The sequence below is a fragment of the Sapajus apella genome, unplaced genomic scaffold (genome assembly GCF_009761245.1).
Source record: "Sapajus apella isolate SASKATOON/1434 unplaced genomic scaffold, GSC_monkey_1.0 scaffold17, whole genome shotgun sequence".
NCBI lineage: Eukaryota > Metazoa > Chordata > Mammalia > Primates > Cebidae > Sapajus > Sapajus apella.
In genome coordinates, this window is record NW_022436957.1 from 17,298,326 (window position 1) to 17,315,906 (window position 17,581).

Here is a 17,581-nt window from a genome sequence, read left to right on the forward strand (position 1 = left end):
TCTTCCCCAAGAGTGGTAAGATTTGCCTTGTAGTACAAATTTAACCCCCTTTTCACTGCAAATCAACTAAGACTAAATTTTAACTTTGAACTTTTACTAATGATTAGAGTCATTTTTAAAATATTGTCATGAAGTTTACTTCTTGATTTATAGTTTATAATTTTCTGGATTGTGTCTGTGCATATATATATAATGCTACTGAATTCATTTGATAATCTTTATTTTATTCCAGTTCTACTTCAGTCCTTTCTTCACTTCCCAAATGTACCTGAGATGATAATTACATTATAGGTTTTGCTAAAATAAAGTTAGGCTTTAATTGACCTCTTCTTACAATTAAAGCTTAAGTTTCCATAGATGCGATTTTGTGTGTTAGAGACACAACTTTACTCACTTTTCAAGATATTCTAAGTATTTGATGCACAGTTAACACCACTTGGCATAAATGATGAAATACATGAGTCACTTCAAACAATGTGATCTTCCACTTGACAGAGAAGATAAAGATCTTAGGAGAAAAAGTTATCAACCACAAATTTTTCTTAAAAATATATCTAGATCAGATTATTCCACAACTTAATGACATTAGCCATACTAGTGATTCTGGACATATTCAAGCTAGCTTGAAAGGTAGTTTTTTCCTCAGTTTCTGATTTGGGAAGGTATATGGATTATGGCTCAGCATTGACCAAAGGGAAATTTTCATGTTGTTTAAGACATGTGATTTGATAATCTGAGGGACACCATGGGGAGAAATGCCAGATATAGTATGCACCTAAAGTAAAATAAATAAATTTAAAAAAAAAAAACCTTCAAGGCAAGTATCAATAAAAAGATTTTTAGATGAAAAGAAAAAATTAACACAAGGAGAGCCCTGGTGGGATAAAAGAAAGATGTTAAAACTGTGCTTTGCTTTAGGCAGTCCCTGCATTGGCAATAGCAGCACTACGGAAAGAGGAAAGAATTGAGATTTATTTTTAACTTACTATTATTCATGAAAATACATTTTCAAGATCTAAACAGATGTTAAAATTGTATATGTTTGTTGTGTCTTTGGAAAACCCCATACTCTTGTATTTAGAGACAAGTGTCTGAAGTACTCCAAGACGTATTTCCTGTTAGATTGTTAAACAAGCTTAATCAAAACTATTATTTCACAATAAAACTATTATTTTGACGGGCAAGGGCCATAACTTTTTTTTCTCATCAGGATAAATTAAACCTGATACTGTTTAAGTATCTCTAAAGGAGCATTTGTTCTGAAGAAACAGAACAGCAGAAATATTTGGAGTACTTCTACATTTGGAACCATAGAATTAATATGGCTTTGGTCAACTCCAAACTCTTTATGTTACAGATATTAACCACTTTGCCCAAGACTTTTCTAGTGAAATAGAATCTTTGGTATGGAGAAATTTGTACTATGGCAAATTGTATCTCATTAAAGATTCCATGCATCAGTACTTACAAAGAACACATCTTATATGTAGGATTATTCCATATATTCTTAGACATTTTAAAATGTATGTTTCTAGGAAGTAAAATATAAGAAGTTAGGTTACAATGTTATTGATTATATTTGTTTTTTTCAGGTGGCTTAACAGAATTAATATGCTGACTGCAGGTTATGCAGAAAGAGAGAGGATTAAGCAAGAACAAGGTAAAGGAATACTTTTTAAAAAGAATTATATTATACTTTTTTCCTGTAGTAATCCTATACAGAGATTCATTGCTATCACTTAAGAGAAAATGCATATGCCAATTTGTGGTTATTTCTCTTCTGGGCACTTAAGTGAGGTTTAACAACTTGAATAGATAGGGACTGAACGCTCAAATTTTTGGAGCAGCTAATGTGGAGTTCTCTCATATTCGTTACCCCCTCCTCCTATCTTTTTCCTACGAAGAAACAAAATCTTAAAAATGGAAAAATTCTGGTTGAACCAAGTCCAGATCCTTAGCAGTAGCAATTTTTACTATTTAGCAGTTTTGTAGACATTTAAGTGGCCTTTTTTACAAAGAAATGAGATGAATGATCTTTTCTTTCATAAATTTTCTCATTTGGTTATGTTCTTCAGCTCTGTTACTTCGTAATTCTGTGATCTTTTGGAATTTGCCTTGGTGTGGACCTCAGATTTATGAAACAATGTTATGGTTCTTCAGCTCTGTTACTTTGTAACTCTGTGATCATATGGAATTTGCCTTGGTATCGACCTCAGATTTATGAAACACAACATTATTATGTAGAATTGAAATCTTAAGAACAAAAACTGTGGTCATCGTTCTGAGGTGGCTTCACATTTCCCAAAGGGTGTTTGTCGTACATCCCTTGGAAGCATAAATAGGTTTTTGAAATTATCTGTTAAAATAATCCATAGATTGACACACACATAAACACAAACCTATTCATAGTTGTCTCTTCACAATAAACTGGTCATAACCAGTTTATTGATGTCAAGATTCTAAAAGCCTTCTGTTTTCTTTTAGACTTAGAGTAAAATCTCAGCCAAGTCTTTTTTGCTTGTTTGTTTCTTGTTTTGTTTAGAGATAGGGTCTCACTCCGATGGCCAGCCTGAAGTGCAGTGGCATGATCTTGGCTCACTGCAGCCTCGACCTCCCAGGCTCAACGATCCTCCCACCTCAGCCTCCTGAGTAGCTGGGATCACAGGCTCACACCACCACACCTGACTAATTTTGGTTTTTGTTTTTACTTGTTGTTTTTTGTAGAGACGGGTTTTTGTCATGTTGCCTATGCTGGTCCCGAACCCCTGGGCTCAAGCAATCTACCCATCTCCCAAAGTGCTGGGATTACAGGCATGAGCCCTCATGCCTGGCCTTCAGCCAACTCTTTTTTAAAAACATCTGAAAACTAAAGTTTTTAAAAATCTAAAGAAGACAACCTGATCCCAAAACCAGTATGTCAGCAAATGTTTAGGTACAGATTAGTAAATTTTTTCTGTAAAGAACCTAATAGTATTTTGGGCTTTGCAGGCTTTACAGTAGAAACTATATGTTGCATAGGCCTAAATTCTTGGTAAGAGTACTGAAAAAAAATTAGTCTTCCTTTTCAAATTTCTTTAAAAGGAATAAAACGGTTCTCTAAAAGTGTTTATAAATTTTTTTTTCTGATTTGTTAAAGACACAAGAATTAGAAGTGTGGGCATTGTACTGTTATGAATCTTTGAATCAATTTGTATAAATATAAGGAAGCTTGGATCTTAAGCTTAACTTCTGTATTTTATTACTTAGCATTACTATGAACCTGAGCTTGGTCTTGATTTTAGTGAATTTCCTTTTACTTGGTATTATATAGCCAAATTTTATTATGGATGAAATATCTGATAAGTTATATAGTTATATTGGACATATGGGTTCCAAAAAGTATTAAGTCTGTAGATTCATGATGTACTGGTCTATCATGTAAGTAGAAAATCAGAGGCAGAAGCTAGTAGTTACACTTTAATACAACAAGAATCTTGCTAATGCAATACAACCAGAATCTCTGAAATAATTTTGATTTCCACATAGGATGCATGTTCCTCGGACACTTTAGCATAGGTCAGAAACATATTAGACTTCCTACCTCCTGCATGATTAGGTTGCATGGTATTCCATATAGAAAACTACTAGATGCACATGTCTACTCCACAGTTCTGTAGAGTTATATCTTGAGTACCATTCTAAGTAATGAAGTTAAGCTTAATACAAAATATGGCTCTTTAAGGATTGGGAATGTTTCTCCAAGATGCAGGGACATAGCTGCCAGATACTGTTTCCATCTAAATAACCAATACAGCTTAGAAGTGACTCTTTGATTGATTTAAATAAAAATTTAGTGAATTGCTATCTTTAGTTACAGTAAAAGATGTGGGGTTCTCTTTCAGTGTCCATTGTTGTACTTACAGAAAACAGGGTTACACTAAATTCAGCCAAGATAACAATTTGTCTAATTGTCTGCTGATCATTTTTATATTTTTTTCCAGCTTCAAAACAGACATCCATGACATTATTTTCAATCACATATAAGGTCTTTTTAAAGACTTAATCACACAAAAAATGAATGAAATATATTGTATTTCTTTGACAGTTCTAAATAAAAAAGTCATTTTTTCAAATTATCCTTTTGTATCAGCATGAGAAAGTAAAGTAGAAAATTTTCTCTTCTAGTGATGGCAGTTTTTTCATGATTACTTATAAAATTGTGTATCATTGCAAGGGACGTTAAAAGTATCCATTTAATTTGTGCTATATAGAGAACTAAAAAAAATTAATTTACCATTAGAATAAAAATCAGACTAGTTTTCATCCTCTAAGCAACAGTGTGTCTCTAATTTTCCACACAAACCCAAAAGAGCCTAATTAAAATTTCTGTGTAGCCTCTTCTCTGTCATTGCTCTCTCAAAGACACACAGCTTAGTGTAAGAAAACAAAATTAATTTGCAAAGTAGTATTTCACCCTTTTCTTAGGCAACCCAAGAAAACTCTGGATTGACAATGCTTTTTAATAAACCAAGAATTCCATCGAACAGTGGGATTAAAATTCTTCCTAATTTAACTGGAAGGAAAAAGTAGAGAGGCAGCCTCCCAAAATTTGTCACTTGTGGTAACAGCTATGGAACCATTGATGAAATCATGATCATCTCCTTCTCAGTGTGCTAATAAGGACCACTTGAGGTATTAACACCTTGAAGGTATCAGTGCAAACGTCAAGGAGATACTCTGTACAGGTGCCACAGTTTCTGGAAATAATGGAAAGGTACACAGGTGCTACAGTTCCTGGAAATAGTGGGAAGAATACCGGCAGGGTGATCTTTGGTTCGCAGGGGTGGTTTGTTTATTCCATTTACCTACAGAGTGATTTCCTATTAGTATTTCAAGCTCTCACAAAGCTGTCCAACCCAGGCCCCAGGGCTCCAGATTTTACTTTTTATTGCTGGGCCTTGCTACAAGAAAAACTTTATGTCTAAGAAGATGAATACCAGGCATTTATCGCCTATGTGGTCTGAGTCACACTCTCTTGGCATGCTACTACAAATACACCCAAGAAGATAAGGGGTTCTAATATTTATTGAGTGCTATCTAGATACAAGGCACTTGAAAACATGTTACCTTATTTAGTGCCCACACACACACAACTCTGAAAGGCGGTTATTATTAGATCCCTTTTACAGATAACAAAACAGACTCAGAGAGGTTAAATAACTACCACAAAAGTACCAAGATGTGGTCTAGCTAAGATTTGAACCTACACTTGTCTGACTATATAGTTAATGTGTTTTCCACCAGCATTTGCTCGGTCCATTTTTGGGCAACGGTGCCAACTCATATTTGAGGGAAGATTTGTTATACTGGCTATCATTGGCATGAACCAATGGAAAAAAAAAGATATCAAATTAAGATTAAATAGTCTTTGCTTATCTTTTACTCAAAGGAAATAATTAAAACAGCAATAGAATTTGCAGAGTCTTTGTATTTTGAGGCCTAGAATATAATTGAAAATGTATTTTATTTCCAACTTCTGTTGTTGAAGAATTTATGTTCACAGTAGCCATAGGTATATGCAGGAAGAAATAGGTGGATAAAATAATCATCAATATACTTCACATCAAATTATCCTGCTATCCTAAAAGAGTCCCAGCAACTTAGTCTCCAGAGCTTTAGGGTATGGCAGTTTCTTAGTTCAAATCCCAGCTCTATTACTTTCTATTTGATATATAGTAATTTCTTAATGTATGTTAGCTGTAATTATCAGTAATATTAATCACACTGCAAGAAAACCGTATAAAAATATTACAAGATGGGAATTCATGGGTGGAGAGAGCTTCCTGTAAATATACGTGCCATGATTGTTCACCTAAATCTGAATATTGGTTAAGCCTTATGATGGTTCTTTTGGGATTTAAATTTTCATAAGAATAATGAGACTTTTGTTTTAACATGTTTTCTCTTATAATCTGAAATTGATGGATAATACTTCAGGTTTTTTCTTGTAAATCATATAAAGAATAAACCCAGCAGTTACAGGGTAGTTGGGATATTAATGGAACAGATTCCAATTATTGGCCCTTTTGCTGCATTTGACATACTCTAGTAATCTGAACTTATCTCTCAGAGTTCTTTCCCCTCCCTCCTGCCTGAGGTCTGCTAAGTCACTTTGCCTGGCTGCTTACATTTACTACCCTTTTAGGTAGTTCTGGAAGTTTGGAACTTGCAGCCCACATCAGCAGATTTGCCCTTTTGCATTTGGCAAGAACCAGAGTTTGCCACGTGTTTCCAAGGAGAGGTGGGAGTATGGTGTTATAGAGATTCATGTCAGCATGAGTCTGGAAACAGTGATTGTTAGATAATCACTGAACTGAAGCCAGAGAAGATAATTGAGAGCATTATTTTTTTAGCTGTTTATATCTGTAGAGATCTACAGCAATGTATGTATTGCTTTTCTTTGAGTATCTTTAGGATAAAATGATATACCTTTAAGAGGCATCATATGATATCATTCATTAATTGAAGCTTCAGAATAATTGGATCTGAAATCTGAGGTACCCTAAACCTGATTGGGCTTATGCAATATGTTTTTCTTAACTTTCTAAAATTATGGCTGCATGTAACTGCTTGCTTTAAAAGAAAGTTAAAATTAGGTGATTATATACTTACTTTCTCCTCAAAACTCAACTGAAAATAAAAGTTGGTAGACCAGGGGTAAGGTAGTGCCGGGGAAATGATGTAGGGACAGAATTTAAATTTCTTAAATGTTAATTCATGTTCATGAAAATATGACTAGAAACACTTAGTAGAATGTTGATGTATCCATGTCTATGAATTTTTCAGATTACTGGAGTGAAAGTGACAAGGAAGAAGCAGATACTCCTTCAACGCCAAAACAAGATAGCCCTCCACCCCCATACGATACATACCCACGACCTCCCTCGGTAAGTTAGCAACAAGAATATTACTTCCACCAGCTTCTGTGACCTGAAACATCCTTTTCTGTGTTAAAAACATATGTAGTAGATTGCATATCAAACTTTAGGTTTCTTGGTGGAAAAGAAAACCGGGAGTCTAAAATCAGTAAGGAAAATTTTTTAAGCATACAAAGAATATTTAAGCAGGAGAAACAGTCAATACAGATTCCAGGCAGAATAAGTATGTCGTCAGTTTTATTAACAAAATATACTACTTGTGTTAAGGTAGCCCTCATGGAGATAATCAACAACAATATCCTTTTCTAAGAAAAGGACCTTATGTATTCCACATTAATAAAATTTATTCCTATGTCCTTTAAAATGAACTTATAAAAAGTAATTATCTATATTGAAGATGTTTTGAAGGTAGCTTTCTCAGCAGCCATGGGATCTGGTTTAATGTATATGTTCATATGGTGTGTCAGACAAATCTCTTTAAATTACTCTGTGTCTAGACTGTACTTTGATCTTTCAATAGGGTAAACAGTTAGTTTACTTGGAACTATCCCACTTTATTTCCCTTTCCTATCAGAATTACCAAGAGTGTCTCAGTAGTGTTCCAGTTTAGACAATAATATTTCATGGTCAGGCTGGGCACTGTAGCTCACGTCTCTAATCCCAGCACTTTGGGAGGCCAAGGCAGGTGGATCACTTGAGGTTAGGAGTTCGAGAGCAGTCCGACCAACATGGTGAAACCCCGACTCTATTAAAATACAAAAATTAGCCAGGTATGGTGGCAGGCACCTGTAATCCCAGCTACTCGGGAGGCTGAGGCACAAGAATCACTTGAACTCAGGAGGTGGAGGTTGCAGTGAGACGAGAGCATGCCACTGCACTCCAGCCTGGGCGACAGAGTGAGACTATGTGTCAAAATAATAATAATAATAATAATAATAATATTCCATGGTCACGTTACCATCACAATCAATTCTGCCTATCTTGGGACTAAGTCTTCCACATAGGAAATAGAAGCTAGATTTCAGTGACAATAGCCAACCTAATTCCATCTCAGTATTACTCCAGGGTAATAATTTATATTTTCCCTCTTTTTCTAAAACATCAGGATTTGAATAATTTATTTAAAATATCTATAAAAGAGGAAGGATAGGAAACAGCATCTTCACTGAACAGCTCCTTAAACATGGCAATTTGTGAATTTCAAGAAGAAAACTATTCATATTAACATATGGGAAGGTAACTGACTGCCCACAGAGGATGACAAGTAACTTCTCCTCCTTTACCAGGAGGAATTTCATGCACCTTCGCCTCAGTCAAGCGTGTCCTGGCTGCCACCTCAGCCTGGTTTGTGATGATCACATTTCACAAATCAGGCTCGGCCTGGGCTGCTGTGCTTGTTAGTCCCAAGAGCTAGAGTAAGGCTTGTGGCAGTAGAGGTGCCTGCAACTATTTTACAGTGTTCACTTGATGCCAGTCCTTTTTCTGGTTGTACTTTGTGCTATAACATATAGTCCCAAACTTTAAATTCCAGGGATAAAAATATTCCATTTTCACTTATATTTATGTGCCCTGCAGTATCTGTGCCCAAGGCTAATGGTAATCCCCAGCAAGGTATAATCTCATCCTGCCTAACATTTTTAAACCCATGGAAAGTAAAATCATCATACAGCTTTTATCTGGCACCCATAGGACCAGAAGTTCACCTATAAAGATAAGGAAGGGTTCTGTCTGTTTATAGGTAACTTGTTCTCATATTCAAGACTCTCTCCTTGTCTCCAACTCCAAGCTATATGAAATCAGGAATATGAATCCAGGAACAATACTTATTCAGGATCTCAAAATGTGTAGAGTTTTTAAACTTTGAGATTTTTGTAGTGGCTGAATATTTCTTATGAAAGCACTAACATTTTCTCATACTTTCATTGTTGTAAAATTTTGCATTAATATGTCAGATTTTTCACGAGAGCTTGGTATAGCCGCATTTCAATATATTCATGTCTCTGTCTCTTACAATGTAAGCTGGGGACTAACTTTGAGTTGTCTGCAAATTTGCCTAGTCATTAAATTGACTACCTAAGAGTTCATCTACTTAAATATTACCTGGTGGAAACCAAATGTGTTCCTTGAAATAGAAGTGGTCTTTTATTTTGTCAAGAGACTAATCAGGGGCTCCTTTCTACAGATGAGTTGTGCCAGTCCTTATGTGGAAGCAAAACATAGCCGACTTTCCTCCACGGAGACTTCTCAGTCTCAGTCTTCTCATGAGGAGTTTCGCCAGGAAGTAACTGGGAGCAGTGCAGTGTCTCCCATTCGCAAGACAGCCAGTCAGCGCCGCTCCTGGCAGGATTTAATTGAGACACCACTGACAAGTTCAGGCTTACACTATCTTCAGACTCTGCCTCTGGAGGATTCTGTCTTCTCTGACTCTGCGGCCATCTCCCCAGAGCACAGGCGGCAGTCCACCCTGCCAACTCAGAAGTGCCACCTGCAGGATCACTATGGGCCATACCCGTTAGCTGAGAGTGAGAGGATGCAAGTGCTAAATGGAAATGGGGGCAAGCCTCGAAGTTTTACTCTGCCTCGAGATAGCGGGTTCAACCATTGCTGCCTGAATGCTCCAGTTAGTGCCTGTGACCCACAGGATGACGTGCAACCCCCAGAGGTGGAGGAAGAGGAAGAGGAGGAGGAGGAGGAGGAGGAGGAAGAGGAGGAGGAGGAGGAGGAGGAGGAGGAGGAAGGGGAGGCAGCAGGGGAAAACATAGGAGAAAAAAGTAAGTATGTTTCTGGAGATTCTTAGCTTGTGTACACAAAGGCCTAATCTTTTCAAACTTCTTATTTGAAGAAAGTAGAATTTTGCTTCCCTTTTTTCTTAAAATAATGGTATGGCTATATAGTAAATTAGGTCTCTCTTGGTGTCCTACTTTCAGAACTTCAGTAACTTGGGAAAACATGATGAGTAATGAAGCTTATGTCCCAAGATACCCACAGCTGGAGCAAATAATTTTTTTCTCCAACTATCCATTTGCCTTTTAAGGTTAATGGTGGTTTTTTTTTTTTTCTTCCTTCTCTTACCCACTTTATTCTCACTGGCATGCACCATCTGATTGGCCCACAGTTGTCCCCTGAGTTGGGTTAAGAAACTATAAATGTTTCAGGCAGGTTGTTAGCAGAGCCTTGGTTGAATAAATGGACACACACATGCACACACTCACTCAATCACTCACGTCTATACATATACATATTTATCTTCCTTTTTTATTGTCAGAACATTTAAAGGAAAAATCCAAAAGATAATTTTTCCAAGGAGAGATTCCACATAGCGTTTCTTTCTACTCGAAATAGCTGAACTTGTTTCTAGAAACCAGTTTTCCAAAAGCATCCATCTACTTTCTTGGTATGTATGTTGATTGCAAAGCTCATTTTGTGTGAGTCAGCTCTTAAGAGACAAGTCAATAAAGTAACCCTCTGCCTTGTTGACATTAAGAATATCTTCACTAGTTATTAAGTTCTTTATTCAACATGCCATACCAAGCATCTATTTATTACTAATGTGACACATCAGTCCAGAAACCCAAGCTGGTTTAAGGGAAAGGCTACAACTTAGTTATTTTGGTAAGAAAGAAAATCTAGGTTTAGCTATAAGTCTGAACATAAAATGCACAAAACAAAATATATAGAAGAAATAGTATAAAACTGTTCACATCTCTTTATTCAAAATGCAGTGTGGGTCAATTAATGCAGATATAACCTGAGCCAATGGTGATGAAATCAGTTACTTGTTTGGTACCCCTAGGGCGATAGACTTCTCTTTTTAAAAGATGAAAGCAGAATGTAGCCTTCAGCCCATTTTATAAATATATGGGACTTTAATTACAGGATATATTAGTGTAAGTTCTTCATCACAACTGGAAAAAATATCTCAAAGTTCACAGGTTACCAACAGGTCAGGAGCCCCATGTTCATGTCAAGCTTGGCTCATTTAAAATGATAGTCTCTTTGGAAATTATTGACAAGAAAATATAGTGGACCTTCCTTATGGTATGGATCTTCATTGCATTATTTAATATTATCTCTTCTACCAACAAAATATAAGAATTGTTTGTAATAAAATTCATATGCTGGGGAAGTTTCCATGTGAAGTATATTTTAGCCATAATCTCCATGAGAAACATTATAAAAGGTATGCTGTTAGTGTAGGAAAAGTAATTACCATTCATTACTTGCCAAGCCCTTTCAACATTCACATCTATCAGAGTTTGTGGAAGATTCTTATGGAAGAAATATTTAGGAGCCATGTTAGGCCTCTGTAGGAGCTCTGGCAAGCATAATAACAATGTTTAATATTCTAAAGATTACCAAAATTAATAAATTCTAAAATTTAACTAAAGATAGAAACTTCATTTCTACTGTCATTCAGCTGCTACACAAATGCTGTGACTAAATATGTCAGGCTTATTTATTCTTTTACAAACATATTGGATAAAACACTTTATCTCAGCCATTTTAAGATAAACTGTGTTGAAATTAGGCACAGCCCTCTGAAATAGAGAATTCTGTTCAGAAAACATTTCGTCATTCCTACAGGTTAAGTCACAAATGTTGTCTTGTTTTGAATAAGCTGGGCACTTAACAGTTCATCCTGGTCATTGTGTAAGGGAACACTAGAAAGGAGCAAGTGTGTCCTAAGACATGAAGGGAAAATATGGCACCGTGCTTGCTCATTCTTCAGGTTTCCAGTAGTCCACAGAGCACTTCTAGTTAGATAGCTTTATTTTTTTTTCTAGAGTTCCTTTTTTGTTGTTCAGTAGATCAGATTTTTTAGCCAAATAGATGCACTCCTAAGTTGGTTGGGTTTCTTTCTTCACATTTCAGATGAGTTAAGTGAGTAGTTATTCAGTACTTTCCATCTTTTTCAATAGACTGTAGAATGTTATAAGACAGAACAGACCTAGTAAGTGTGTCAGTAAATTTGGTATTGTACTCTTTGTCTTTATGGTTCAATATTGTGGGACATTTCATGCTATTTCAGTCAGATCTACTTCACTGAAGGTGGCCTTGCCCTATCTTCCAGGCCCCATTTCTTTCTGGGTATTTTTCCATAAATCTTGCCACTTAATTTGTCAGTGTACTTCAAACTGTTCATAACAGAATAGTGCATTTCATACTTGCCTGAAGATGCTTATTATTCAATGAAATGTATGTTTGTTCTAATGATGGTTTTCTGCATTGCTATTTCTAATATTTAGGAGTGTGCAATTTGATTAACATCTTATTTAGGAAATATCAGCTTTAAAAACCAGTGTTTTCAAAATAATCTTTAAGGTCTAGTTATGGGATGTCACGTTCATAGCTTCCTTGGATTGAACATTAGGAGTAAGTACTCAGGCTGCTTGTTCAAATCAAGCTGGTTGATGTTATGTCAACAGAGCAAAAATTATACACAGGAACAAAGCTGTGGCCATTACATCAGCCTTAGCCTCCTGTACATGTCCTCCAACACAGAGTGTTCACTGTGCTGCCACACAGTTCAGCAGGCAACCTGTGCTTGTAAAAATCAAAGTCTAACAGCAGTGTTTTACTAACTGTCCCACTCCAGGCCAGCATTCAGTTTGACCTCCTGACATGAGTTTGTAGTAATCAAGTACAGAACTGCAAAGGAAATAAGTTTAATGTCTGGTTCTAAACATTTTTCTCAGTTTATCAATAAATTAAAAATAGAAAGTATAAGGCAAGTGAGCAAAAGAAATAATGGAAGAAAACATGAAAATGTAGTCTGTCATATGCTTTAATGGTGAAGAATTATGTCATCAATCAAATCTCTTTCTTATGGTTTATGTTTTACCTTACCTTATATTACGATATATGTTATATAGTGTTTATGAGCTTACAGAGCAATCTAAGAAGCAAGATATACCTAAATCCATGCCTTAGCTGTTTTTCATTTTCCTTATGCATGTAGAATTTGGCCCTGCTTATGAAGCGTATATTTAGCCTTCCTTAGAACAGACTTCAATTTGTGTTCTCATGGTTGAACTACCTTTTGCCTTATTTTGAAATTCAATTATTTAACTGAGTCATACTGTGATTTTCTTAGGCTGAACTCATTTTAGTCTGAAATGGATGGTACTAAAAGTACACAAATGAGACCTGTCTTGTTTTCCTTTGACTGAGAAGTCATCTTGCATATTAATTATCTTGACCTACTTCACTGACATTTGAGAAAAGACAAGTGACTTTCTATTATCCCAATTAGCAGTTTCAAATCTTACTAGGTATGGACCTTATAAGACATCAGCTAAATTAAATTATAAATTATATTATTCTATGCAACTTTAAAGAAATACAAATCATGAAAGTATGGGACAAAATATGAAGATACACTTCATTCAGAAATAATCTGCCATAACATTAAAATAGTATTTTGGTTAATACAGCTTGAAGTCAGCTTAGAAAATCTCTCTTTCCTTTGCCGTATGTACTAGCCAATTCAGATGAGGTTTTCAAAAACATTGTCCCTTAATCCTAGGGATTTTCCCCTTAGCAATTATAAGGGAACTCTCCTGGACATACGCTTCATGCCTTCATTTACTCAGTGAAGTCATAATGTCCTTTATCATTGTCTTCAAGATTACCTACCAGTATTATCACTTAATTAACACATATATTTAGCTTGGTCTTAGAAATCTAAAGCAAAACCTAGGTCTTTTAAGGGGGAATACAATCTATTACCTTGAAGCCACTGGACACATTAGATTATCAGGCTAAAATATTATTGACACTTTCAAAATGAGATCTGCTGAGAAATGTACTTTAAGGTTACTTTTAAAAATCTAGACTGAGTGTGGTGGCTCACACCTGTAATCCCAGCACTTTGGGAGGCCAAGGTGGTGGATCACTTGAGATCAGGAGTTGGAGACCAGCCTGGCCAATATGGTAAAACCCTGTCTCTAAGAAAAATACAAAAATTAGCCAGGCATGGTGGCATGTACCTGTAATCCCAGGTACTGAAGTGGCTGAGACAGGAGAATTGCTTGAACCCGGGAGGTAGAGGTTGCAGTGAGCCGAGATCGTGCCACTGCACTGCAGCCTAGAAGACAGATCAAGACTCTTACTCAAAAAAAAAAAAAATACAAAAATTAGCCAGTCTCATAACCCACTCTATAAATAAACAAATTAAATAAATAAATAGATTAAAATTTACAGAATAAATAAATAAAAATCTAACATTCTTTGTAATCTATTAATAACTTAGGAGCTGTGGAGAATATGCCACTCAGTAGCCTAATATCTTAAATTATTGGGGCATAAAGGCTAGATTATGACTACAAATATAGAATAGAAGATACATTAGTTCTTGTCAGTCATTTTAAGGGTCCTAGCTTAATTTCCTGAACATTTTCTAAAGGCCAAGAATTTAATTTTTAGAACATTAAGGTAGGAGATATGTGGAAAAGAAGATATTCCCAGAATATGAAATTCTGTTGAAGGAAGAAAAGGAACAAGTTGAAAATAAAGAAAAATATTGCAATACCTCTCACTTTTTTTTATTATCAAGATACATTATGTACACACACAAAGAATTTAAAAGAGCATAATCATTAATATCTGAAATTATAGTTCATGTCTAAAGGCAGTAGATGGAAAAGGATATATGCAATGTGAATAAAAAGACATGATAAAGTCAGAGAAAGAATGGCAGAGAACCTTAACTATGTCACTTTTGCAAAGTTGAGCACATCATCCTTCGCTTATTATGTAACAAGTATGTATAAAAAAGAACAAAAGAATCTAGAAAGTAGTGAGCAAATTCTTTTAATATATTGTCTTGTTTTGAAGAAATACTCTTACTATGAGGAAGACATAAAACACTGAAGATTAGCTATAATTCTCATATTAGTTATAGGTTGGATTTTTAATCATACCTTCATTCTTTGTCTTAAATAATGAGGAAAAATTAGTAACTTACAGGAAGTTCAGAGGAGGGATTGTTCTGGGGTTAATTTCATGGCTTACCAATGTGAGGATTCCATTCATTTTTCTGTAATGCAACAGCTCCAAGCAGCACTCCTCATAAGACAGCATCCAAAAAGCCAAAGACTAGGCCCTATCTTAGTCCTTTCTATAAGACCAAGGGAAACTTTCTATGGATCCTTCTAGCAGACTTATACCCAGATTTCATTGGCCAAGGTTGCATCACATGTCTGTGTCTAAAACAAACAAGGGAAATGGAACGACATGAACAGTTTAGACTAACCTTGATTTGTTTTTAAGGTGATGAGGAAAGGAAATGTGCAAAATTGCTTATCATTGCTTTCTGCATGAGCAACTCTATTACTGTGTGTGTTTTGTCTTCAAACTATATTCAAGCAGTGTTTCACTTTTTAAATATATATATGCACATGCATACCCCAGATCACATCACTTAAATTAAAAATTTTGGCCATATTGAAATGTTAGATATATAAATGAAGTATTAATTATTATGTAACCCTGAAAATGTAGCAACTTTGATATAATTATTTTTGCTCACTAAATGAATAAGCATGTTTTCCTATATAGACAATAAGTAACCCTAGCTTAGAGTACAGTCTCTGGAGGTATTCCTCAGGTTCAAATCCTTGCTTTGTCACTGTCCCACTTACAAGTGGTATGATTCATCAAGGTATTTTAACACCTCTAGACCTCAATGTCTTCATTGTCAAATCATATGGTAATAATTCCTAGATTTGATGTTGTGTAAGTATTCAATGAAGTGATATCAGAAAGCACCTTAGATCCATGTATGACACATTGTAAGTCTGTCCAGTAAATGTTACATAGATTTTATATAATTATATAGATTTTATATTTATTTATAGATTTATATAATTATATAGATTTTATATAGATTTATATTAAGGCAAAGAGGGCAATTACAATACTTAAATAGTGAATTAGGCCTGGCAAACTTCATTAAGTAATGTTTACTACATGATCTATCTTTGTTCAGTTCTAGCCACTGAGTCGAACCATATGAAATGTTGCTTTTATAGGTCAAAATGATGAAATATCAGCAATTTTGTATGTTTCAACCTAACATATTAGCTATGTCCTAGGAGCTAAAATAGAAATGTTCCTCATTTCCCATTCTTATCACTCACTGCACCTTTCCTTTTTGACTTTGGACATTTAAGAACTCAAAAGGAATCTTGCATTCCAAATAGCAATAATCATATCAGATATATTTACTGAAATATTTATTTAAAGATCTTGTCATTTGGGTCTCATTTCAAATATTTTCCCCTCAGAGACCCTTTCCTGACAACCCAATCAGACCCAGATGCCCCACCAGCACCATTCATCCTCTTGTATGGTTACCCTGTTTTATATTTTTCCCAGCTTTATCACTATGAGTATAATATTAAATATTGTTCACAGATTTATTTTCCATCTCTACTCACTAGCATATAAGCTTCTTAAGAGCAGGTATTTTATTCCTGTCTTATACACCTAGCACCTAAAACAGTATATAGCCCATAGTAGGCCAGGCACTATTGAATAAATGAATGAATGAGTGAATGAATGAATAATAGCTAACCCTTTTTGTTACCAACTTCCTTTCAATTTTATTATTTATAGAGCCAAAGTTATTTTATTGTATGACATAAAACAAATCAAAACATTGCAGAATTCCTCATTTTAGGTGTTTTGTGAAGGGAAAGCCAGGATTGCTTTGTGTTCAGTGTACCCTCTTCATGCTGGAGACCACAAAGCTGAGATGCTAATAACTAGAATTACTGTTCTTTGCATTATGGCTCTTTTATGATCACATTCTCTGTGATTGAAATCATTTCCTCCTGTTTCACTGCCATTACAAAGATGAAGGCCACAAGAATATGACATCTGAAATAACTAGTTCATTGTCATAAATCAGTTAGAAACCAGATCTTCCAACTCTCTTAGGCAGTTGTTCTTCCTGCCAAAATCCACTGCCTGTAGAAGGAAGGAAGACTCAAATCACTACCAGTGCTTGGTTCACAGCCCTAGCTATCCATCACTTAGCTTTATTAGTTTGTAAAAAGTGTTGAAACTGCAACTTGTACTTTGTCAAATAACCAATAGCCCTGCATCAGCCAGGAAAATAATCTCAAAAGTGTTAATAGGTAATGACATCAGATGTAAATGGCAAAAGAAGGAATTCTAGATGTTGTCAAATCACAACAGCAGAAGATGTGGCCAGAAGAGAATTAAAGCACACACAAAATAATCTCAACCCCTTACTAGCATAGGTAAGACAAGTTATGATTTATGTTAATTTTTTTTACCAAGAGAGATTATTACATTCAGCTACACTGTTATCTGCTACTATTTTCACACATCAAAAAAGCAAATCACTTCTCTTCAGCTCAATCATAGCATATTGTTCATTTCTCCATGGAATATCTCCTAGCTTTTTGGATAAGAACCTATCAGTCTCTTTTTACCTTGCTCACCCTTGCCAGAGAGGGCTGAAGGTCATAAATGCCTCATTTTTGTCCTTCAGCATACACAGCTTACCTCCTATGGTTGATTACCAACTACTAGAAAATGACAAGTTAAGATTTAATAGGATTGCACCATAAAACATATCTTGAAGATTTTTTAATTTCTCTATTTTTTGTTCTGTAATTCCAAAGTAAAAACTT

At 35.3% G+C, this 17,581-nt stretch overlaps 1 protein-coding gene across 8 annotated transcripts in view; it reads left to right on the plus strand.

Annotated features, from left to right (window-relative positions):
• The window catches only part of CNKSR2 (connector enhancer of kinase suppressor of Ras 2), a 292,101-nt gene that overhangs the window by 241,100 nt on the left and 33,420 nt on the right, over window positions 1-17,581 (plus strand). For all 8 annotated transcript variants that reach the window (XR_004271141.1, XR_004271142.1, XR_004271143.1 and 5 more), the window contains 3 exons: window positions 1,593-1,660; window positions 6,826-6,926; window positions 9,100-9,688. Coding sequence is in view for 4 of the 8 variants with exons in the window: in XM_032286106.1 (XP_032141997.1) it covers window positions 1,593-1,660; window positions 6,826-6,926; window positions 9,100-9,688 (758 nt within the window). In the remaining 4 variants the exon portion in view is untranslated. The remainder of the gene's footprint in view (window positions 1-1,592; window positions 1,661-6,825; window positions 6,927-9,099; window positions 9,689-17,581) is intronic.